Genomic DNA, 24,526 nt, shown 5'->3' with positions numbered 1-24,526 from the left:
GGCTAGGGGAAGACCAAGGCGCGTGTAGCGTTCCTCTTCGCGTTCCACGACGCGAGGTCGGTAACATGCCCAACGAACGCCAACGGAACGCGATCATGCAAGTGCTCCGGCTTCGCATCGCCTCATGGTCCCCGGGAAAAAATGTAATTTTTTTTTAATTTTGCTTCAAAGTGTTAAAAAATATTTGACAAATATTCAACAACTATTTGAAAAATATTCCATTCGATTCGCACTCTCATATTAATATTCGACTTCGCTTGGCACTCAAAATTTTGCTATTCGCACAGCTCTACTATAGAGTGAATAATCTTTCAAGGCTGCAATGTACAAATAAATAAGTGCACTATGATAGCGCATTCGAGCGCAGGAAATAAATTTACATGTACGAAATCTCCTTCACCTTTCGTTGCGAAGCACTCATGGTCACTCTGAACAACAACGAACAGAGACGGTGTGAAACACGCAGTAAGTGAAGCCATGGTTACCGTTGTATACGTGGCACAGGGTACTTCTCTTGGTATGACACTGCAGACAGATCGCGCACAGTGAAGCTGATCTACAAGGAGTATCACAGTGTTGCAAAAAGCGTCAATAAACTCAGCCTTCTAAACGTGGCTTTTTGGGCTAGTTGGTTGTCCTGTTGTCTCTTCCTCGTCCGTGTGTGTTAGCGCTATGCCCCATTCTTCAGCCTTCTAGTTAAGTCTGTCCTCCCAGTGAGCTAATATTTCAGTAATGTGCATGGACGACCGATATCTCCATCCATAACCCATAATTTTTCATCAATAATACACAAAAGCACAAGCGCACGTTTGTTATATATATATATATATATATATATATATATATATATATATATATATACACACACACACACACACACACACACACACACACACACACACACACACCAAAACCACAAAGGGTTTCTAGGTACGGTGAAATACTCACAGAAAAATCAAACAGACGCGCATGCGAAGAAATTTTATTCACGTCTCGTTCCAGATCCGAGCTTCATCAGAAGCTTGGACCCTGAGCTGATATATATATGTATAGTTGAACCTGGATGCAACGAAACTGATGAATGTCGGCAATATTTCGTTATATACAGGTTTTCGTTACATGCAGTTTCATGTGAAAATCAGCAAGTATCCTGCAAAACAAAACTAAAATGAGACAGACATCACCAAAGAAGACCTCCCCTCTCAGATTTATTCAGAAGGAAAAAACTGCGTGATTTTGGCTAGTGTTTTCTTTATATATATGATGACATCAAGCGGCGCTCCAAGGAAATTACTTCATGAAATACAGCTTCATCATCCTCCACGCCAGCGACACGATGCAAGACGTCCAACACGTCCATCACATCCTTCGCGGTAGACGCAGCAAACAGGGGATCTTTCTCTGATGCACCTTCGTCGTGACCGCGATCTTGCACCATTTCAACAAGCGCCACATCTGACCTTTCTTCAGTACATACGGCACCGCTGTCAGCAAACAAAAATACGCCAAGTTCGATGTCGTCGGGCACTCCTCCGTTCGCACGTAGCTCATCCCACGATTCGGTTACATCCACTGGATTCGCAGGCTCCTCTTCGTCGTCGCAGATTCCAGCTTCAACGACTTTTATTTGGGCCTTGGCGAAGCAATTTGAAACCGTGTGAGCTGCAACTTCTTGCCACGACGCAGCAATCACCTCGACGGCTTGATAGATGTTGATCTTCGTTTGCCATTCAAAACGGATGTCCAGAAGAATCTTTTCGATCACACGACGGAGGTAGAAGCGCTTGAAGCTGTTGATTATTCCCTTGTCCAGTGGCTGTATCAGGGATGTGCAAGTGGAAGGAAAATATAACAACTCCATGTTTGAGAGCTAAAGGCCGTCAACGTGGTGCGCAGAGCAATGTTCCAGGAGCAAACAGACTTGGCGGCCTTGTTGCTTGATGTCTTTGTTGAAGTCTTTTGTATAATCGGAAAAGATCGCCCGCGACATCTATGTCTTTGAATTGGCCACATACTTTACCGAATTTGCTTCGTTCCCTTGAAGCACCTTTTTTTAATAACCAACGAGACCCGTTTGTCACTGCCATTGCAGTTGTCGTAAAGCAAAACCGTCACGTGGAGTTTGCTTTGCTTGCCTCCGTGGCAGTCTTCTCCTTTAAGCGCCAGCGTGCGATTAGGCAGCATCTGATAAAACAGAGCCATTTCATCAGCGTTATAAACGTCAGCTGCCTCGTAGCAGCTCAAAACGCCAAACACTACCTCGGCCACCCACGATGCACAAGCATTGCTGTCGGCAGAGGCCGACTTACCGCTAATGATCTTCCCGACAACTCCGTTTCGGCTCTTAAATCCTTGCAGCCAGCCGTTGCCAGCTCTGAAGTCGCCATGGCATAGGATGCAAGCAAAATCCTTCGCTTTTTTGTTGCAGGATGGCGCCGCTTATGGGCAAGTTTGGAGCACGTATGTCCAAAAACCACGTTAGCACGGCTTTGTCCACATCGGCATACATTGACAACTTCATCCTTTTTTTCTTCAAGCTTGTGCCAAACTCTACTGAACTGTGGATGCTGTCTTTCGCACTCAAGATAGTCGACAGGGTGCTGGCAGGAATATTGAATCGTGCAGCGACATCGTTCTTCTCATTGCCAGCGGCGACCGCATTGACGATCGACAGCTTGTCCTCGAAAGACAAAACTTCATGCTTTCTCGCTGAACTCATTTTCGAAGCAAACAATTACTGTGAAAAACCGCCACACACACTGCTGACATTAACACTTGCATTAAGGCTCGCGTCGCGCCTACTCACACACGATGCAACGACAACAAAACACGCACAAGCCTAAAAAAGCAAACAAAATCAGGTACGCACTAGAGGTGTGCACGGGCTCCGGGTAGCCCGAAAGCCTGAGCCCAACCCGGCCCGCGGGCCGGGCTCGGGCGGGCCGACGTATTTTCACTTCGGGCTCGGGCCAGGCTCGGGCTACTCGGAGTTTTATCGGGCCGGGCTCGGGCCCGGCGCAAAGCCCGACTCAAGCCCGAAATATAGAGAATGAGGGGGAATTGTTTCCCAGCACACATACAGCGCCTTTTCCGCGACCGCCCTTTACCGCTTTCCTTTCCATTCGCTATTTTAAGCAAAAGGGGAGCAGGTAAAGCACTGCGTCTGTTGCACTCCGAAAAACAGAGAAGTAACACCATCTGAGCTAGTGACGGCGGCACGCGACTGTTCGCGTTAGATTTAACGCCAAATCCCATATGAGTGAAAATGCATGCGACAGCGACGAGCGACCCGACGTAGATAGCCTTCGTGCAAGCTGACGCTTGCATGGGCATACCCCATAATCGTGACGGCTTTGGCGAGCGAACTTCATTGTTGCTGGCATGAGGCCGTCTGCTTATATAGCAAATTAAAGGGCCGCGCTGTCACGGATATGCAATGCAAATAAAATATTTGTTGCATGTTGGTACGTAAAACGTGTACCGTTGTCTCGCAGTACTTTTTATATGCACGTGCATAATTATTACGTTATTTGTTGGTGTACAGCTGATGTGCTTAGTACGTCGCTGATTGTTTTCGCAGCGAGCCTTAAAAAAGCCGGGCCGGGCCGGGCCGGGTGGGCTCGCAGGCCTTTGCCGTCGGGCTCGGGCGGGCCTTCGACAAAGTGAGCGGGCCCGGGTCGGGCTCGGGCTCGGAAATACGGCCCGTGCACAGCTCTAGTACGCACAACAGCGACACCTGGTGTCATAATGCGTAAGCGGAAAAAAAAAACCTCAGATCTGCCACAGAAAGGCATTAGGGGAGCTAGCACCTTTCATCATCATCATCATCATCATCGTGGCACACCGGATCGACTGCTCTGGCTCACCGCGCACGCATGCACTCCTCTCACGATTGCCGCTTGCCCTTTTTTTAGCAATTGCAGAAGTTATGCATTATTTATCCGAATTTTCGGCACATCTACTGCTCGAAATAATCAAAGGTGAGCATGGAAAATTCGTTATGTAGAGGTCCATATGTTTAACTGTGTGTGTATATATATATATATATATATATATATATATATATATATATATATATATATATATATATATATATATACACATACACAGTTAAATCTGCCTATAACGAAGCTCCATACAACGAATTCCTCGATATTACGAAGTTTTTCTATTCCCTGCTGTTACTTCATACAAGCACATTAGGTTGTCAGCAATGAATTTTCACCGCTGACAACCTAGGAATTTCGCCCCGAATTTTGTCGTTTTGGCACGAGCAGGAGCCGCATGCATCTTCTGCGGTTGCCCCGGCGACGACGAAGCGGCAGCATCGCGCATGGCCAGCTCGAAGCCCCAGCGACTGCGAGGCAAGAGCAAGCGCTCGTTTGTGCGTGCGGGTGTGCGCCTCTCGAGCTGGCGTTCATGCCCCTGCGGGTGCATGCGCGGGGTGCCCTTCCCCACTCCCTTCAAACCTCATCCAGCTGCCCGCCGGTGCCACCACGTTAACCTTGCCGGCTTTCTTAAAAAAAGAAAGAGAGAAAGAAAATCGGCTTTTGCATTGGCAGCGCCACTTTTCGGTTGTTACAGTAGTCCCTCAACTGCACTTCGTTAGCGTGACACCAGGTGACGCCACAAAAAAGAAATCCTTGCTCCGTGTCGTTATACGCTTCGAGTTCGTGCCGCATATGTGGAGCCGCGCCGCACAAGGAGGTCGCTCTTCGTTTTTGACGCCGTGCGCACATGCATGGTTTCACTGCGCGCACATGGAGCAGCCCCTCATGACGTGCAGCTTTTGTGATTTTTTAAGGCCGACAACTGTGTCGTCACCACCGATGAGATGTCAGATTAGGCGCTAGTGGAAACTGTCCGTGACCACGGTGACAACGACGGATCTTCAGAGGTCGACTCATCACTGTCATCACGCACTTTGCCATATTGCGCTGCGCCACGGGTTCGCGAGACCGTGGCCTCCGAGATTGGCTCCGGCAACGCCAAGGCGCGCTGCCGGAGCCGATCTCAGAGGCCACGGCTAGACGATGACGGAGCAGCATTGCATTGATGTCCTACGAGCATACAGTATTGCCATCCCTCAAAAACAAGCAATATAGCAAAGTAACGCAGTTTTTTGCTGCTAAATAAATGTTTTGCGTGAGCTCTGCCATCAATTCCCCTTGTGTTTAATTTGTGAGTTTCTTTTCCCAATTTTCGTGCTGAAGCTGGATATAATGAAAACCTGTTTATAACGACTTTTTTTTCAGAAATTTGTCCATTTCATTATATCCAGGCTTAACTAGAGATGTAAGCAGTCAGTATGAAAACAGTAAATACCGACTTTGTATTGTCATGCATGCTACTAACGGCTCTTATATGATTTTGTAATCAGAGGAAACAGATGATTCACTTTGAAATGATGCATTAGTCACCTTATACTTCAAAAAATGAACCTGTATCCAACAAAATAGAGAAATAAACCAATCAAATAAACACGCAACGCAATAAACAACACGTGTGCCTCACGCTGCAAGCGCAAATCTGCGCAAAAAGTCCGTTCTGAGCAACAGTAACTCCTCAGTGTTATTCAAGACCTATCTTCGGTACGGCACTACACCGTTGAAGGTCTTTCTCAAAAGCTGAGACGTAAAAATGTAGTTTGAATGCTCATGACACATGCCGACCACGTACTTTCGAGCACACTGAAGTGGGGATATTGGCCCACAGTACCCGTGCTGCCATCTACTACTTGAGCACTTTCATGCAACGCAAAGCGCATTGGCGAAGCGGCACCGTTTGGCCACCTCTCCTATTCTACCACTGTGCTTTGGCAACTATTCAGAGCTGTCATATGATGTTGAAAATAATAACGCACACCAGTTTTCTTTTAGTGCATAAGACATGACAGCAAGGCAGACATGCGCACCTGTTTTGGGTCCCTTCGCAGCATATCAAGGACCAGTGCTCGCACCACGGGAGGCATAGCAGCGGGTGGTTGGGGCAAGTCAGACTCAGCATAGGTGCGGCTGTCTAGGTCGTAGAATGGATTCGGTGCTCCATACAACTCGTAGGCTAGGGTGCCTGCTGCCCACAGATCAGCGCGCCGGTAATCGATAATCGAAAGCAGGCCTGGTTCAGCTCTTGCAACCTGTTCAGGGCAGCAAGAGGGTGACGCAGCATTCATGTGTGGAGTTGTGCATTTTTTGTTTCCTTCTACAGAGATGGCACCTTTGCACAAAAACTCTGAGCAGGCCATCTTCTGCAGTAGTGTGAGTATCATGAACCCATTACTGTAGATTTAACAATCCCTGTCACAGCAGGATTAGCAGCCAATCCCTGCACAATGCAAACTAAGTACACACAGAAAACCTGCCACTGCAATTGCAGGAGCAGGTCTACTTTAGTGTCCTTGTTAAGCATTATTTAAAAGGTGGCATTTGTTAAGTATTATTTAAAAAGAGCTGGATGAGAATGGATGCAGCTTATCACCACTGAGCAACAGTTGTGTCCAAGGCTCCCATAGAGGTTTTAAAGACAAAATTTCAAGGGTATTCCAGGACCTTCAAGGCCTTGCAAAGAGTTTTCAATTATGCAGATGAGAATTTGATGCAGAAATATTTTTGGTCAAACAACATTCTCAGAACACTCTGAATAATATTATATATTAGTTGCATATCAGTTATAATATGGTTATATTGAAAATTCTCACCTTGATCACATCCCGTTCTCAGCACAACAAAAGTGCAAAACGTTAAAAGGGCCCTAGAAAACTTCTTGAAGATAGTCATAAAATGCTGCTGATCAACAGTCAAGGCTCTTATGAACAAATGAGGCAAATTTCATGTCACAGATGGCCAAATATCGCTCTCTCTTCAGAAAACCACACAGCATGTGAGAGCAAGTGGGTGTGAAAGATATTGCCCGAGTTCATACATTCGCATGCTAGTGCACAAACTCAGAGGCCACAAGCTGCATCGTAGAGGTACTACGGCTGCCTGTGGGATATAACCCCATTCCAGCTCCGTGTAGGACTGAATCAGAGGCAGTGGTCAATACAGTCAAAGAAAGATGAAGAGAAAATAACCATGACGTGTGGTTGTTTCAGACAGGACACTGCTTGACATGCACTCCTGTGTAGCTCCCTCCTCGTGGGGACGAATGGAGAGAGACAACACGATAACTCCATCTCTACTTCACAAACTAAAAAATAAAAATATTGTGGCAGGAGAGTTGCAAGGCAAAAGAGCCAAATAGTAGGGTGTTTCTATAACTTAAAAACGTGTTACAGGGTCCCTTTAATGCTACAAAGACCTGTATCAGTCTCTTGTTACAGTGAGACAAAATTCAAAGTTCAAGAAAAAATTAATGCAGGATTCCCTTAGGGAGTTGTCTAAGTGATGCATAAGTGTTGAGTTTAGTTGTGGGTAGCAGCCGTCTTTGGAAAACTGTTTCCGGGTGGCATCGGCATGGCGTCTTTCATCATCTCTCTAGCACTAGTTAGCGTTTCATCATTTCTATGGCACTCATGTACGTACCATGAAACGTTGTCCAATGGAATGCGCATCCTGCGACCACTGAACCCTGTGTTTCGTACAAAAACTGCACAAAGTTTGAATTTTCCTGATGTGTACAGTCCTCCCTGTTGCCTTTAAGTCTTGTCATGCAGATAGATGGTTTTTATTGCACCTACGCGAAATTCAACGAAGCATTCACAGAGAGTGTAAAGTGGCTACATTTGCTATGCACTGTAGGTAGAATGTATTCGTGTAGGACACACATATTCATCTTTTGTGAGCATTGATGTGTAGCATAGTGGTTAAAACTAGAGCTGTGCGAATAGCAAAATTTTGGGTGCGAAGCGAATTCGAATATTGAAGTGTGAGTGCGAATCGAATAGAATACTTTTCGAATATTTCTCGAATATTTTTAGTACAGCTGTGCGAATAGCAAAATTTTGGGTGCAAAGCGAATTCGAATATTGAAGTGTGAGTGCGAATCGAATCGAATATTTTTCGAATATTTCTAGAATATTTTTCGAATACTTCGAAGTGAAATTGCAGAAAAAAAAGCTGCAGAGGATTCCTAAGCATATTCTTATGAGATAGCAACATGAAAGTGTTTCTTTTTGCTAGGTTGAAGCGCAATGTAGAGGCCGAATTGTATTTATGTACATGATTTGGTGCAACCAAAGTATTGCCGACAACACTTTACATATGGTAGGCAAAGATGCCATTTCCTCAGCCTCTCCTCCTCTTTCAACTTCTGTGGAAGCCCAATTGATGTGGCGGACAAGGGTGTGCTCCCTTCAAGTTCGGAGTTCCAAATCTGCCTCGTAGACATCAATATATAATAACATCTGAAATTTTGGATGCTAAAAAGCTTCGGCGTCAAATTTTTCGGACCTCCTGCCCAAATTTTAGGTCCAAAACAGCATTAATTGAGCCCCCACCTCTGCCACATCTTTCATCTCCATGTTGGAACCAGCGTTTTCTTTAGTTAATACATTCGGCGACCGTTGAGGAGCTTGAAAGGCAGCTTTGCTGCAATGCGGGGGTGTGATGAGGTGAAGCATATTGAAAATCTAGGGACCACTTTCAATTGGACGTTGTGTCTTGGCCAAATTCGACCGTAACGGAGCTTGAAAGGCAGCTTTGCCGCAATGCGGGGGCGTGATGAGGTGAAGCATATTGAAAATCTAGGAACCACTTCTAAGCGGACGTTGACTGTGTCTTGGCCAAGTTCGACCGTAACGGAGCTTGAAAGACAGCTTTGCCGCAATACGAGAGTGTAATGAGGTGAAGCATATTGAAAATCTGAAGGGGGCACTTTCAGTCGGACGTTGACAGTATCTGTTTTTGGGAAGTTCGAATAGTTCGAATAGTAAAATTGCAGTGCGAATCGAATCGAATAGCAAACACTATTCGAAAAATATTCGAAATTTCGAATATTCGCACACCCCTAATTTTTAGAATATTTTTCCAATACTTCGAAGCGAAATTGCAGAAAAATCACAGCATATCCACGGGGTGAATGATGATGAGTGGTTCATTTTGAACCACTCATCATCATGAGTGGGGCGAAGCTACGGAGGGAATCATCTGTAAACCGTGAAACTCTTCCGTGAAATGCGCCCAGTACATAATATAAAGAGTGTGAAACATCGTGTATATATTAAACATCAAACTTTTATTGTACTGTTGGTTTACGTGGTCCCTTCATTATCACTTGTGATCGGTGAAATGCAAGGAAGAAGTCCACTCCCGAGCGAAAGAGCGCCAAGAGCGACCGCATTCCCCGCTCGCCCTGTGCGAATTAAAGGCAAGGCTAGAGGGAAGACAGGACGCGCGTTCCACGACGCCAGGTCGGTAGCATGCCCAACGAAAGCCAACGGAACGCGATCGTGCAAGTGCTCCGGCTTCGCATCGCCTCATGGTTCCATTTAGTGTCCCAAAACCAAACATATTGCTCAAGGTGTGCCTTGCGTTTTTCGTAGAAATAATTTCTTTATCATGTACACTAAGACGAAAAGTTGAAAGCTCACTAGAGTGTATCGCCCGCAAAGTATGTCTTTTAGTGTGATTTAACTCTCGTACGGCAGGGTCCTCGCGCCGTTGCCGGTCCACCTCGCCCGTTGACGATCGGGCGAGGTGGCTACATGCAACTACTACCCTACTACTACTACACTTTAAGAAAAACATCTGGCGTTCTTTCGTTCTGCTTTTACAAAACATCTGGCGTCTTTCGTTGGTTTATTTCATCAATCAACGGCGTTTTGAACAAAATTTTTATTGTTTAATCACGCACAGGAGAAATCTCACCAGGCACTACCTTGGAGGTAAACAATGGCTGCTAATGGCAATGAGAGACAGAAGAAGTCGGCTTTTAGCTAACACTTACACTTCTACTTCTACTAACGTTTCCTACTGGAACATGCCAATGGCTGCTAATGGGGAATGAGAGACAGAAGAATTCGGCTTTTAGTTAACGCGCACGCTGCGAATTTTTTATTGTTCAACAACGCACAGGAGAAATCTCCCACCGGCACCACCTTGGAGGTCAAAGCGTAAGACTTGTTACTCACTACTACGACCACTACGAGGGACGAACGGGTGCCGCCTTAAGGAGCTTCGCCCCTAAAAAAAAAGTTGGAGAGGATTCATAAGCATATTCTTATGAGATAGCAACATGAAAGTGTTTCTTTTCGCTAGGTTGATGAAGCACTGGCGGGGTGGTATTTCATAGTTGTCTTATCAAGAATGAGGCAATGTAGAGGCCGAATTCTATTTATGTACATGATTTGGTGCAACCAAAGTGTTGCCGACAACACTCTACACGTGATAGGCAAAAATGCCATTTCCTCAGCCTCTCCTTCTCTTTCAACTTCTGTGGAAGCCCAACTGATGTGGCGGACAAGGGTGTGCTCCCTTCAAGTCCAGAGTTCCAAATCTGCCTCGTAGACGTCGATATACAAAAACATCTGAAATTTTGGATGCTAAAAAACTTCGGCGTCTGGTTTTTTAGAATTCCTGCTCAAATTTCAGGCCCAAAACAGCATTAATTGAGCCCCCAACTCTGCCACATCTTTCATCTCTATGCTGGAACCAGCGTTTTTTTTTAGTTAATACATTTGCGAGTGTAGCAGAGCTTGAAAGGCAGCTTTGCCGCAATACGGGGGCGTGATGAGGTGAAGCATATTGAAATTCTAGGGACCACTCTCAATCTGACGTTGACTGTCTCTTGGCCAAGTTCGACCGCAACGGAGCTTGAAAGGCAGCTTTGCCGCAATACCGGGGTGTGATGAGGTGAAGCATATTGAAAATCTAGGGACCACTTCCAATCGGACGTTGACTGTGTCTTGGCAAAGTTCGACCGTAACGGAGCTTGAAAGGCAGCTTTGCTACAATACGAGAGTGTAATGAGGTGAAGCATATTGAAAATCTGAAGGGGTCACTTTCAATCGGACGTTGACTGTTTTTTAGGAAGTTCGAATAGTAAAATTTCAGTGCGAATCGAATCGAATTGCAAACACTATTCGAAAAATATTCGAAATTTCGAATATTCGCACACCCCTAGTTAAAAACAGTTGCCTTCAAAGTGTGAGGGCCCGGGTTCAAAGCCCAGCGCTGGAGTTAAAACTTTTCTTTCATTCGTTTATTTCTTTAGGGCAGCAATTGTCTTATGTGATAGACAGACGGAGGGATGGACAGTTATCTTGTTGAGTTGGCACAGAAATGCTCATGCATTTAAAAGAAAACAGGTAAGGAAAACAAACTATTAAAGCAACCTGGAACACTTTAATCAAGCTCCTGCTCGCTGCAGACAGGCACTTCAATGAAAGCAGTGTGTACATTTCATTTTATACAAAACGTATCACTTGACGCAGAAATCAAATTATACACTTGAGGGGAGCTTACACAGAAATGCCAGTACTCACCGATATTGCTTTGTTCATGCTTTGGTGCTCATGTTACAAGGCAGGATGCGTGTGCACTTGTAATGGCGCAGTGTTTGAGAAGTATGCCACATTGACATTATCCTATCATAGAAAGCCAGCCTATGCTAGTTGGTTTTCGAATGCACTGTTCATGAAAGTCTGAAGGCAAAGTTCTGAAGGAAAAGGACCCGATTCCACACATTCTTGAACACATAGTACTTTTGAGTTTTAAGGACTTGAAAGAACTCATATGCATTCTGTAATGTGACACATTAAGTACTGGCATACACGTGTTTCTGGATTCTGTTTTAGTTTTAAGCGAAGCTCTTATAACTCCCATTTCAGAGTCATACGCAAAAAACCCGGTTCCAGCGAGCGTACAGAAATGCAGCTATCGAAGGTGTGCTGGTCACGTGTAGTCTTGCAATAACTGACCCGCTCTCGATCGTGCGCTTGTTGATGATCAGCTGTTTCTGATGTGGCAATCTGATCTTTTATCGATGTCACTAGTCATTTCTCATTGCCACATTTAATAGTTGCCTCGTCACGAATGCATGACCGCTGTTGTTGCCTGTAGCAATTGAAGTGTTGCGCTGCTAAGCATGCACTGGCGCCGGGTTTTTCTCATGAAGAAGTCTACAGAGCTCACATCAGGGCTGTATCGGGACTGCATCAACCTTGATGTGAGCCCAGCAGACTTCTTTGTGTTCCCAAAGCTCAAGAGAAGCCTGAAAGGTCACTGTTTCAATGGTGTTCCTGCCATTCAACGGGCTATCACAAAGTCTCTCAGAGAGGTCACGGCAGCTAACTTTCAGAAAGCCTTTGCAGTGTGGGAATCGCGTTGTACTCGATGTATCAATGCCCAAGGAAACTATTCTGAAGAATTTAAACAATATGCACCGATCAGATCAATAAATTCTTTTGACCAGACCCATTCTTATTACTTTAGAAACGGACCATTCATGCATGAATTTTGTGGAGACTGATAGGACTTGCCACTGCTGCTATTCAAATAGCTGTGGCTCTCATTTGTGGCAGAGTTAGCTGATAGCTTTTTGTACACTCCCTTACTAATGCACACAAAAGCACCCCAGCACACCACCGTGCAATGAGGGTAATCCACCAAAAGTCTGCACCTACTGGCATAAAGGCTACGACACTTATCAGCGTTAACTTTTATTGCCACGTAAAAAAAGATACCATAAGGAGTGAATGCTTACGTAATACAGAGACAGCAATTTAAAGTACTATGTGTGGTGGCCTTAAATTACAGCAACTACGTGCAGTATTTTCTACACGTCCACTGAACAGTGCCGAGGCTTCCTGCAAGATTGCACAACATTCCTTTTTTTTTGTATCTGCCTTAATCCCTACTTACATTTCAAACACTATGATTGGTTTTACCATTAGTGCTATTGACAAGGTCAGGCAGCTTTAAAAGGTCCTTTAAAGGGGCCCTGCAACACTTTTTCAGCATAATCAGAATACACTGCTTATGGGTAGACGAGGCTCCTGGGAACACATGAGCCAACCAGTTTAATTCAGAAATTGTTTGGTTGCAATTACAATTGCAACCAAACAGCAGCCGCTACGTACCCGTGCACGTGCTCGCAATCCCACTGAAAGTAAGCCGCATGTTTGAAGAGAAAAAGAAGAGAGTGCTCAAGGCCATGACATGCGCTGACGTATCTTCTTGCCCCCTTGTCATCCCCCCCCCCCCCCCCCCCTGCGTAGCTTTCAGCGTGCTCACTGGTATGGAAGGAGAGAGAGAAAGCACTTAAGGCGTACGACAAACCCCTGTAACTCCGCTTGTACCTGATGGATTCTAGAAATTTTTGCGGCAGTTGATTTGTGAGACACTAAACTCCTTTATAATGAAGCAATTCGATGCTTACTAGGAAAAGTGTTGCAGGGCCCTTTTAAATGAAGCTGTAACACTTGCTGTCTCCTTTATTTGGAGCAAAACACTTTCGAGCTGAAAGCTAGTTTGCTTGAAGCATTCAAGAGCCAGACACTTGCCTCGGGTGGCATGAGTGCGGGGTTGCCGCCCCGGTTGACCTCGGGCGAGACGAAGTGAAGCTGTAAGTTCGTGCTGGCCAGGCAGCTGCCAAAATCCGACAGAACCAGCCTTGGACATGTTGTACCTGCGGTATACATATACATATATGCATATAGTTGGGTAAAGCTTAAAGGGACTAATAGGACATGTTTACTAGCGAAAAAAAGACGTGGACGAGAAGAAGGAATACAGGATCTTCTTACAGGATCTTCGCTAGTAAACATGTCCTACTATTCACGTTACCAACTAGCCCAACTTTCCGCCTTAAAGGGACTGACAACAGATTTTTCTCAACCCAGTTTTTTACGGCACAACGAAAGCTCCTCCCCTTTAGTGGTTAGACCCGCAGCGATTGATTCCAAGTCACATGCACATTTTGTAAGCAGAATTCATGGATCCGAGAAGCCACTAAAAAAAGTCAAGTCCCTCCTTCAGCAACACTGAGAAGCGATAGCGATGCCGATAGCCCTCCTCACATGATGATGATGATGATATATTGTGTTTTATGGTGCAAGGGCCATTGATGGCCAAAGAGCGCCAGGACCTGATACCGGGTGTGACCAATGGTGATGTTAAGTGGCTGTATAGGGGCCTAAAATTCCTCGCGTTACAGGCGGGTAAAACATACAAGTAATAAAACTATGAGAGTGACGTGACATGTGTGCAGTGAGAGCCTCAACGATAAGTGGTCGTGATATTAAAACTACGGATACATGGCGTCAGCACGAATGCCTCGTCAACAGCCCTTGGGTCAAAGGGCTGCGAGGCAGATCTGTCTTGAATGTAGCCACCGCAGCAGCAACCTCTACTGAGAGGCCGTGCTACGGGTTGCCTGGAAATATGACGTGAAAGGTATTTACATCTTTTAAAAATGCAAACAATGATTCATATTTAAACAGTGGTTCCCTACCGATGAACATGGAAGGATGTAGTGGGAATTGCTGTCGGTAGGGTAATAAAAAGTGCTTCTTCTTGATAGTGTCTATTTCATTGCACTGGATCAGGATGTGGAGCACGGTAAGTGGTTCTCCACATCTTTCACACCTGGGTGGATCACCGCCGGACAGAAGATATGTATGTGTGCTGTATGTGTGTCCTATTCTCATCCTGGTAAGTGTTACTTGTGTGCAGCGTGAGCTTGATACCAGTGGCCAGTTTTCAAGATTCGGCTTGATAACATGTAGCTTATTATGTGTTTGTCCCACAAGCGCTGCCAAGAAGCCCTGACCTTTTGTTTTAGGAAGGGTTTAAGATCTAGTGCAGGGACAGCTATGAATGTATTGGCGGAAGTGTCGTCGTGGGTGGATGCAGCTAGTTGGTCCGCCACCACGTTTCCGCCGATCTCGTGGTGCCCTGGCACACAGCACACCACAACATGTTGTTCGAGTGTATAAACCGTACATAAAAAAGAGTAAAGGGAGACAAGAACAGAATTTTTGTGCTTTTTAAGAGTTTTCAAATCTTTTACAACGCTTAAGGAGTCAGTGTAAGTTTACTGTGTGGTGTAAGCTTACTTCATTAATGTGTTTTAACGGCCGCCAGTATTGCATAAGCCTCTGCTGGGAAATGCTTGTGTTGGGGTGAATGACACCTGCATTCGAAAAGTAGGGACCGACCACTGCGTAGGACATACCAGCGTGAGACTTTGAAGCGTCGGTATAAAATTCAGGAAAAGTGTATTTGTACTGCAGTTTGAGGAAGTACGTACAGATATGTGCAATAGGCGTGTGCTTCGTAACTTCCTCGAATGATACATTAGAGTGTATCAGCTGCCATTGCCACGGCGGCAGTTGTACTGCAGGTGCCATCACACTGTGTTCAGAGAGTGGAACTCAGATTTCCTCGGCAAGACCTCGTACACGTAATGAATAGGGCACTCTCAATGCAGGACGGTTATGAAAGAGACGGGAATTAGATAAATCATTTGCAGCACTGTATGTGGGATGTTCACTATTTGCATTGACCTTTAGAAAATATACGAAAGAAATGTAGCATCTCTGCAAATGAAGGGACCACTCATTTGATTCCACGTAATGACTTTCTACGGGGCTCGTCCAAAAAGCACCCGTAGAAAGGTGAATGCCCAGATGGTGCACGGGATCCAGCATCTTCAATGCACTCGGTGTGGCAGAGTGGTAGATTATGACCCCGTAGTCTAGGCGGGTGAGTATGAGACTTTTGTACAGATTCATGAGACATTTTCTGTCACTGCCCCATGATGTACGCGACAAAACCTTCAGCACATTCATAGTTTTCATACACTTGTCTTTCAGGTATTTGTGTGTGGTACAAAGGATAGTTTGTGTCTAATAACCCCTAGGACTTATGCTCTGTTTCTTACAGGCAGTGATGCCCCGCAGATATATATCTGGATCGAGGTGCAGGCCTCTCTTCCTAGAAAAAAGACGCAGGTGCTCTTTTGTGGGTTAGGGTGAAACCATTTTCGTCGGCCCATTTCAACACCTTATTAAGAGCAAGCTGAACTGTCGCTCGCATATTGCTAAACTGCAGGATGTAAATCCGATCTGTACATCATCAACATAAGTTGAATAGAACATATTGCGTGGGATACACAGATGTAAGGAATTCATGTTTGTGTACAGCGCAAAGATCGCGAAGATGGAAAGAACAGAAGGGACACTGACGAGCGCTGACTCGCAACTGAAAAGATTGTATTTGAAGAACACATGGAGTGTTCCTACCTTTTGAATACCTTTTTAAATAGCGTTTGCTATTCCATTTGATTCGCAATTGACTTTTCATGAAAAAAAAAAGAACTTTGAAAGTTCTATAGTAGGATACAGCTTAAGAAGTCTCAAGAAGCCCTGCCCAGATGACCGAGTCACGGCAGCTGACTAGCTCCACATGATCTCTGACGGCAACGATGTCACCAGCCTTATGACATCAGTCGGGAGTGCATGCCCATTGGTGCAGTCTGGAATGCCTTTCAGCAGGAGATGCTGTGGACTTCTAATCCAAGTATAGGAAATAAATATCGCAGTTTCATTCAAGAAAAATCTAATCACAGTGCTCCTAAACGACGGGAGTGAACCCAACTCTCCTCGTGAACTTTGACTCATCGGAAAGGTTAACGGCCGCCGCTGCACCCCGACGCTATTTTAGACAAAGTAGCCTGATCAGTACCCGAAAACTGGAAAGAGAGTGGCGTAAAAGTGTGAAGTACAGCATCTGCTTATACCGTATTTCACGGGTTCTCAAACTGAGTTCCGCAGAAACCATGGATTCCATGAAACGCTTTCTAGGGTTAAGAACATCTGCAAGCTTGTCACAGAGGTCTGGATATTTTCCAGTTTTCAATCCACAGAAACTTTTCTTGGTCGACGTGCAGCTCAAGATCTCCATTCTTTGTTAGCACCGCTCACAGACGTGGGATTAGGGCACGCAAAATGACGCGATGCTATCTGCAACGTGCAAAATAGCTTTCCTTTGATAAGAGCTTTTACGATGAAACGGGTGCGTTACCATTTGCCATTCACAGGAACATATATGACACAGACAGGCGGTAAACGAGCACGAAATAAACCAGCACAAGCTAACTACAGAATGTGCACCATTGACATTTTGTGATGACACTACATCTGCCGCTCTAACGGTCGGCTGTTGCCAATGCTGCGAATTTGGCTTCGTACTCGATCGCAATGTGCAGGCAATCCTCAGACTCGTTTCGTGAAACATGTCCACTCTGAATAATGCGTTGATGCCAAAAAATCAACCCGTCATATGAGATTCGTTAGCATCACCCTAAAAACAACAAATTGTCAAGCTACCGAGTCAAGTGCCAATATGGTATGTTTTGTTACCTATGTCACTACAGGGCACAGTTTTGTTCTCATGCGGATGTTAGTGTGCTGCCCCCAGGCATAGAGTTAGTGCAGACTAGCAGGAGAGCATGTCTGCTTTCGGGACATGTTGAGCAACTCGTTTTCTCCGACAGCAACCTTGAGTTATTAATAATAAAAATGGTTGTGGGGTGCTACGTCCAAAAACCATGATATGGTTAAGAGAGACGCTGTAGTGGAGGGCTCCAGAAATTTTGACCACCTGGGGTTCTTTAACGTGCACCTAAGAACATGGGCCTCTAGCGGTTCACCCTCATAAAAATGCAGCCACCACGACTAGGATTCGATCCCGCAACCTTTGCGTCAGCAGTCGAGCACCATAACCACTACCTTGACAGGTATTCAACTTGGAGACACCCATTCCAATGAACAGCTGTACTGAACAGTTCTTTTTTCTAGGAACAACTATGCAGGAGTACGCTGGTTGTGCAGTAACATGTTTTTCTGACAATGTTTTACAGTATATTTGTTTCTGTAATTTAACTTCAATGTATTAAAAAAATACTCCATATTCCATTAAATTCGGATTCAAAGTTTAATACCTGATTTAACTTTGCACCCAAAGTTTTGCTATTGACACAGCACTACTAAAAAGCTTAAGTTATGTAAAAGGGTGTTGAACCACAGGAACATGGGTGGTTCCAGCTTCCCATGTGCTATCAATTGCTTTCAAACGTGCTTCAACTGGGGCTAGTAGGTATGGCATACTTAAGGGTAATGATGCGCTGCAGGGGCGAACACAGGCGAAAAACTCACAGGGTCCCTTATGCACTCTCCTAAGACAACTCAAAGGCGAAAACCATCTTCTTTTTTTTCTTTTCGGTCGATGTATTGATCCTACCCCACCACACACCGAAAGCTTCCTACACTTAACGTGGTTTTGCATTGCCTTCAGGATAGGAGGCACCTGGTTTAGCACTGCCTCCGTGATCGGCCCTCCTTTGATCAAGTGGCAATGTCATGTTATGACACCATCATGTGATGTCGCATAATGTGACATCCACAGGTCGGCAAACTCACTCATGAGTCGACTCACTCAGGCTCAGATTGAGCCCCGAGTCTGATCCTGAGTGAGTCAGGCTGAGTAATAATTTCTTGAGTCTGAGTCCAAGTGAGTCCGGATAAGGAAAATTTTGGTGAGTCGGAGTCCGAGTGAGCCCTGAGCGCAAAATATATTTCATGAGTGAGTCTGAGTGAGCTCCACATTTTTTTTGCCAACCTATGGTCCTACCTACTCAACTTCAGCATTACTATCAGCCTTACGACGACTCATGTCTATACTCGTGTCTACTCATACATACTTCAAAGCGCTAGCATTCATCGCCACTCAATATTTATTGATCAGAGGCGGGAGTTACGGAGGGGTTTGACCTCTCTCCAGCAAAAACTTTCGCGGGAGGTTCTTGATAAAAATATCTCGTGTGAGTCATCTCGTTCAATAAAGATGACCTTACTGGGTTGTAACTATTCATAACTCGTAATTGAAGGTACGAGATTAAAACGCGCCAAGTAGAGCACCAATTTTATGAGATATTGATGTTAAAGAGCATTGACACTATGGTTGAAAAAGTAAATTATACGCTAATGACTCATGAGTCGACTCACTCAGACTCATACTGAGTTATGAGTCTCAGTGAGTTCGAGTGAGCAATATTTTTGTGAGTTTGAGTCTGAGTGAGTCCGGTTGACAAAAATTTCAGTGAGACCGAGTCAGAGTGAGTCCGGATGAGGAAAATATTGGTGAGTCTGAGTCCGAATGAATCCTAAAGGCAAAATATATTTCATGGGTGAGTCTGAGTGAGCTCCACACTTTTTGCCGACCTATGGTGACATCTGTGGTAACTTCGATACTCACCGGAGTCGAAGACAACCACGGGTTCAGGCTTAGCGAGCCACAGGGCTGCGTCTACCGTCGCCTGCTCACGTGTAGCGCATCGCTCCGCAAGTGCTCAGCTAGCAAAGGCGTTGAGCGCCGCACGGCAAAAACACACAGTGCTCAAGATAACACACACACAAACACTTTATTTGCCTTTGGCGGCACCCCAACACAGAGCACAATGTCCGTTCCTGGGAAACGGGGAAGCAACCGGCTTCCCGCGCGGACGGTACACAAAGGGGAAACTGCGAGCACGTTGCAGTTGGCAATGGTGAACTTTGACACGCCGCTCGGGGAGAGGTCCCTCACGGCTATGCTGCGCACTCTCGCGATGATCACTGGGCCTGGTCGCGAGAGCTAGGGCAAATCTCTGTACAGTCGAGCCCGACTATATCGAACCCGTTTATATCAAAATTATCCCGTATATCGAACATTTCTAAACACGGTAAATTTACATTGATAATATATAGCAAAAGTTACTGTTACATCGAACGAAATAGCAACGACAACGATATATCAAACTCCATGTGCCTCAAAAGTGCCCCAGCAAGTTGGCTTTCCCTCGCGTGGCAGGAAAAACTGCCGGCGCCACCCTAGAAAAAGTGGTTAGACCGGTTGTGCACGGGCGAACACCCCCCTGCAAGAAATTATCCTGGCCTGCTTGCAGCGCTTACAGCCAATCAAGGCCGTCGTGCTTTCTCCGAGGCGCGGAGGCGGTAGAAGTGAGCGCCATTTTTTCTTTCTTTATGCTTGTGTGCCTGCTGCTGCCTGTTTTCCTCGAGTCCTCATTCAGCGTGGTCCGTGCTGGTGGTGGCCTGTTGGTGCCTGTTGCCTGTTGGATGTCACGAAGGAGACAATCCAGAACTGCTTTAGGCATGCCGGCTTCCGCATGCCTGGTGATGACACCCCAAATTTCCGATGACAGCACTGAGACACCGCAGGTGTTTCCGCCGAAGTTTGGAGCGAGCTGGCAGAGTTCCCGGGAGCTATCGACGGATCGACATTCGACGAGTCGTCATTGCGGACGATGATGTCGCCATCATGGGTGAGCTACAAGATGAGGACTACGTTGCAGACGTCGTGCCGACCAGAGCCAAAGCGACAGCAATAAGGAAATTGACGATGGCCCATTGCCTACATCCTCCGAAGTGATTAGTGCACTTGCGTTGGTCCCGGCGCTATTGCGTGAATGTGAAGGTTGCGGCCTCAGCTGCTCCGACTCGTTGGACAACGTGGAGGCGTGCGTGCTGTCGCAGGCAGCGAAGTCGTTGACACAGAAGAAAATCCAGGACTATTTTGTTCCAAAGTAAGGCACGCAAGTAAGCCACCATATTAATAAAGTACTTTTCTTATTGTTATGTGCCTTTGTGTCAAAATCCTATAGCGGGCCTATATCGAATTATGCCATATATCGAACTAATAAACGTTTTTTGGCGAGTTCGATATACCCGGGTTCGACTGTACGCGTGGGCCTCCGGCAAGTGCGGCTCGGCGTGGTACGGCCACGCACGAGCACTAGGCACCGCTCTTTGGCTTAACGTATGGAACAGGAGCTAACACTCAGGTAAACACGCCCGCCGAGGATGCCGAGGCGCCCAGGCAGGCTACAATCCGGCGATTCCCAAAGGGGACGTCGGACCAGAAGGAAAACACGTGCTTACCCAGCGGCGTCCGAGGAGGGAGAGCTCATTCCGCTGCGCACGTGCCTTAGTCTTGCCGAATCTTGCGGCTACGAGACCGCGCGCAGTGCCACCACGAGAGTGGGAGTGTAGCGCAAGAAGGTGCCTCTTGCCGTCGCGGGAGAACGGGAGGGGGAAGGGATTAGCAGAATGGCGAAATGCCCGCGCAGAGGCTTCGGGTGCGCCTCGGATCCCCACACATCGCATGAACCCTGTCACACTGTGTGACATCACAGCGATGTCACGGCAGCGTCAAATTGTGGCGATCTGTGACATTATGATGATGTCATATAATGATGTCATCCATTAATTTAAATTTTTAAAAATTGTTGGGGTTTGTGGCTGTGTGTGTCTGTTGTGTCTTTTTCGCGCTACATGATGTCTATTAGTTGGGGTTTAACATCCCAAAACCACGATAAGATTTGATGCCGTAGTGGAGGGCTTCGGAAATTTCGACCACCTGGGGTTCTTTAACGTGCACCTAAATCTAAGCAGACGGGCCTCGAGCGTTTTCGCCTCCACCGAAAATGCGGCTGCGGTGGCCGGGATTCGATCCCGCGCTGCATGATGTCTATTAGTTGGGGTTTAACATCCCAAAACCACGATAAGATTTGATGCCGTAGTGAGGGCTTCGGAAATTTCGACCACCTGGGGTTCTTTAACGTGCACCTAAATCTAAGCAGACGGGCCTCGAGCGTTTTCGCCTCCACCGAAAATGCGGCTGCGGTGGCCGGGATTCGATCCCGCGCGTCAAATTGTGGCGATCTGTGACATTATGATGATGTCATATAATGATGTCATCCATTAATTTAAATTTTTAAAAATTGTTGGGGTTTGTGGCTGTGTGTGTCTGTTGTGTCTTTTTCGCGCTACATGATGTCTATTAGTTGGGGTTTAACATCCCAAAACCACGATAAGATTTGATGCCGTAGTGGAGGGCTTCGGAAATTTCGACCACCTGGGGTTCTTTAACGTGCACCTAAATCTAAGCAGACGGGCCTCGAGCGTTTTCGCCTCCACCGAAAATGCGGCTGCGGTGGCCGGGATTCGATCCCGCGACCTGCGAGTCAGCAGTTGAGCGCCATAACCACTAGACTACTGTGGCGGGGCATTATCCATTGATGATCTTTTGCATCCCTTGTGTTGATGCTGTCCGCCGTGGTGTTTGGCTGCTGACCCGAAGGTCACGGGTTTGATCCCAGCCGTGGCGGTTGCATTTCAGTGGAGGCGAAATGGCAGAGGCTCATGTACCGTGTGGTGTCAATTCAAGTTAAAGAACACCAGATGGTTGAAATTTCCAGAGCCCTCCACTACGGCGTGCCTCATAATCATATCGTGGGTTTGGCACGTAAAACCAGATATTATTATTATTAATTGTGTTGACCTTAATAAGTACAAGAACACCGTGTCCATTTCATGTTTTGTGTAGGGATGGGCGAATAATGAATTTGAGGTTCGAAGCGAATCTGAAGTGAATAGTTATTTGGTCGAATAATTTCAAATCGAACAGTTCGAACAGTATTTACCACATATTATTAAGAAAAATGAGCATTTTTGTCATGACCCTTGCACAATATTTTTAAGGATTGGAACTAGGTACGAGTGAATGTCACTTTTTTGGTTTGAAATGAAGCAGCCTTGAATGGTATCAAGATTTGAATAGCAGTAGGGTGCAAGTTATAAGTGGTGCAATACGTTACAATTTAAAAATTACTATACTTAGCACATATAAGCCCGTATAACAAGCTTTTAAACTTAAAAAAATATGTACATTTGACCTTGAAATGTGGCTTCGCGGCAGTGCAATTTCCCCTGGATGGGTTGTTTCACGGCACAGAAACTAGGCGCTGCAGTGAAACCACCTTTACAGGGGGTTATGTGCGGTCAAATGTGCACATATATTCGTTCTTTTCGAATACTTGAAATTTCGAATAATCTAAATTTGTATCGAAGCGAATTCGAATACTCTAATATTCGTTCGAATATTCGAAACGCCTGAATATTCGCCCATCCCTATTTTTGTGCCTATTCGTCGGTGTGCACCTCTGCAGCGCATCATTACCCTTCAGTAACAATTGCTTCAGCAGAACAGACTATTGGGCTGTTCAGCGACTGTTTAGCGCGAGCAGACTGTTTAGCGCCAGTCCTTTGTCTGTTCTCCTCTTTGTGTGCTCGTCAATCTTAGCGCTTATTTTTTCAGAGTTAACAATTGCTATTACGCAAATGCAATTCAACCCCTTTATTAGAGACACTGATGTAACAGACACCTGGGTAAAAAAGACACCTGTGTGCCTTGGGGCTGATCGGAAAATGAGAACCCTGCTCGATAAGAGAGGCAGCTCGTGTAAGGGAAGAAGAACTGCTGGCCAGTGCGTGTCTCTTATAAAACAGTTCAACTGCATACCTTCTCTGGTTAGAAACTCTCTGTACGATTACTAAAGAAACATATAAGCTTTCTGCCTCGACAGTGTGGCCAGGATGTGCGATGATTGCTAGAACCAGTCAGAAGAATGCACATGCTATGGCGAACTTCAGCAATGCTGTTTTTGAAATGGGGACGCTTTGGACTGAAAGCTACCGTGTTGAACTTATCGTGGCAACAAAATCTACAAGCGTGCAGCCCTCAGTGCGGCAACTGCACAGAAGATGAACTGGCGAGTATGTCAGAATGGATTAATAATGCTCTCACCAAAATAGAAAATTCGTTCATTTCTGTCGATGCATACTCAATATGAAGCACGAGATCAACTGCTGCAATGAATGGAAATATGAAGGCACTTTCAATAGGTGACATTTATGAATGCCATGCGAGGACACACCAGGAATGAACTTATTTCATATGGATTCTTCTTGTGGCCTAAAGAGCATCTCAGTGTAAGCTTTCATATTTATAAACAGACTTTCCTGGGGACTGGAATTGATGACATTCTATGACCAAGTTGCTGGCAGCATCAGAGCACTGAGACAGTGTCCCTACCGTGGCGTTATACTAGTCTGGTGCAGGTGCGGTTCCTTCTTCCGTTACTGTCAGTAGAAGTTTCGATTATGTTCCTATACCTTCCTTTGCAGCAGCAGCGGCACTCGATTACACTGAAATCGCGTGGGTAAATATCTGTTGTTACAGTGAGGCTAAAGATACACGGTGCCTTAGGGGACACAAAGTTATCGAAACTTAAATACTTTCTTGCATCAGGAATACTACTACACTGACCTTTGTTATACCAAGGTTTAACTATGAAGTCCTACTGCATTCTGTACTCCAGGTTATTGCAGTTGTCAGGGTGCCCCAGTCAAGTCTGGTTGGTAATGACATATGAGAGTTGGAACCCCTCAAAGGTGAAATAAAATGCGGTGAAATTGGGAAGCCTGATGCAAAGTGCTTACCCTTGGAGAGATCAAGCAGCAGGTTGTCCACCTTGAGATCCCGATGAGCCACACTGTGCTGGCCTAGGTAGCAGACAGCCTCAAGCAGCTGGCAGAGCAGGCTAAGCCGCACCTGTGGATCCCTGCTAGCTGCAACACCACTCTGCAGGTACTCGGCCAGGCTGCACTGGTACCTGGGTACAACACCCGTGAACCACTTCAAACAGATCCCACTCACTGTGGGAACTCATGTAAGCGATGCCTGGA

General features: G+C 45.8%; 1 protein-coding gene across 1 annotated transcript in view; it reads right to left on the bottom strand.

Annotated features, from left to right (window-relative positions):
• Positions 1-5,875: 5,875 nt before the first annotated feature.
• Positions 5,876-24,526, bottom strand: part of LOC119391927 (serine/threonine-protein kinase Pink1, mitochondrial) — a 64,910-nt gene continuing 46,259 nt past the window's right edge. The window contains exons 7-9 of the mRNA XM_049415447.1: positions 24,281-24,453; positions 13,442-13,566; positions 5,876-6,136 (exon numbers count right to left, since the gene is read on the bottom strand). Coding sequence (XP_049271404.1) covers positions 5,876-6,136; positions 13,442-13,566; positions 24,281-24,453 — 559 coding nt within the window. The remainder of the gene's footprint in view (positions 6,137-13,441; positions 13,567-24,280; positions 24,454-24,526) is intronic.

This window comes from Rhipicephalus sanguineus, chromosome 4, assembly GCF_013339695.2.
Source record: "Rhipicephalus sanguineus isolate Rsan-2018 chromosome 4, BIME_Rsan_1.4, whole genome shotgun sequence".
NCBI classification, from domain to species: Eukaryota; Metazoa; Arthropoda; class Arachnida; order Ixodida; family Ixodidae; genus Rhipicephalus; species Rhipicephalus sanguineus.
The sequence above is the reverse complement of the archived record's forward strand: the minus strand, read 5'-3'. Positions and strand labels throughout refer to the sequence as shown.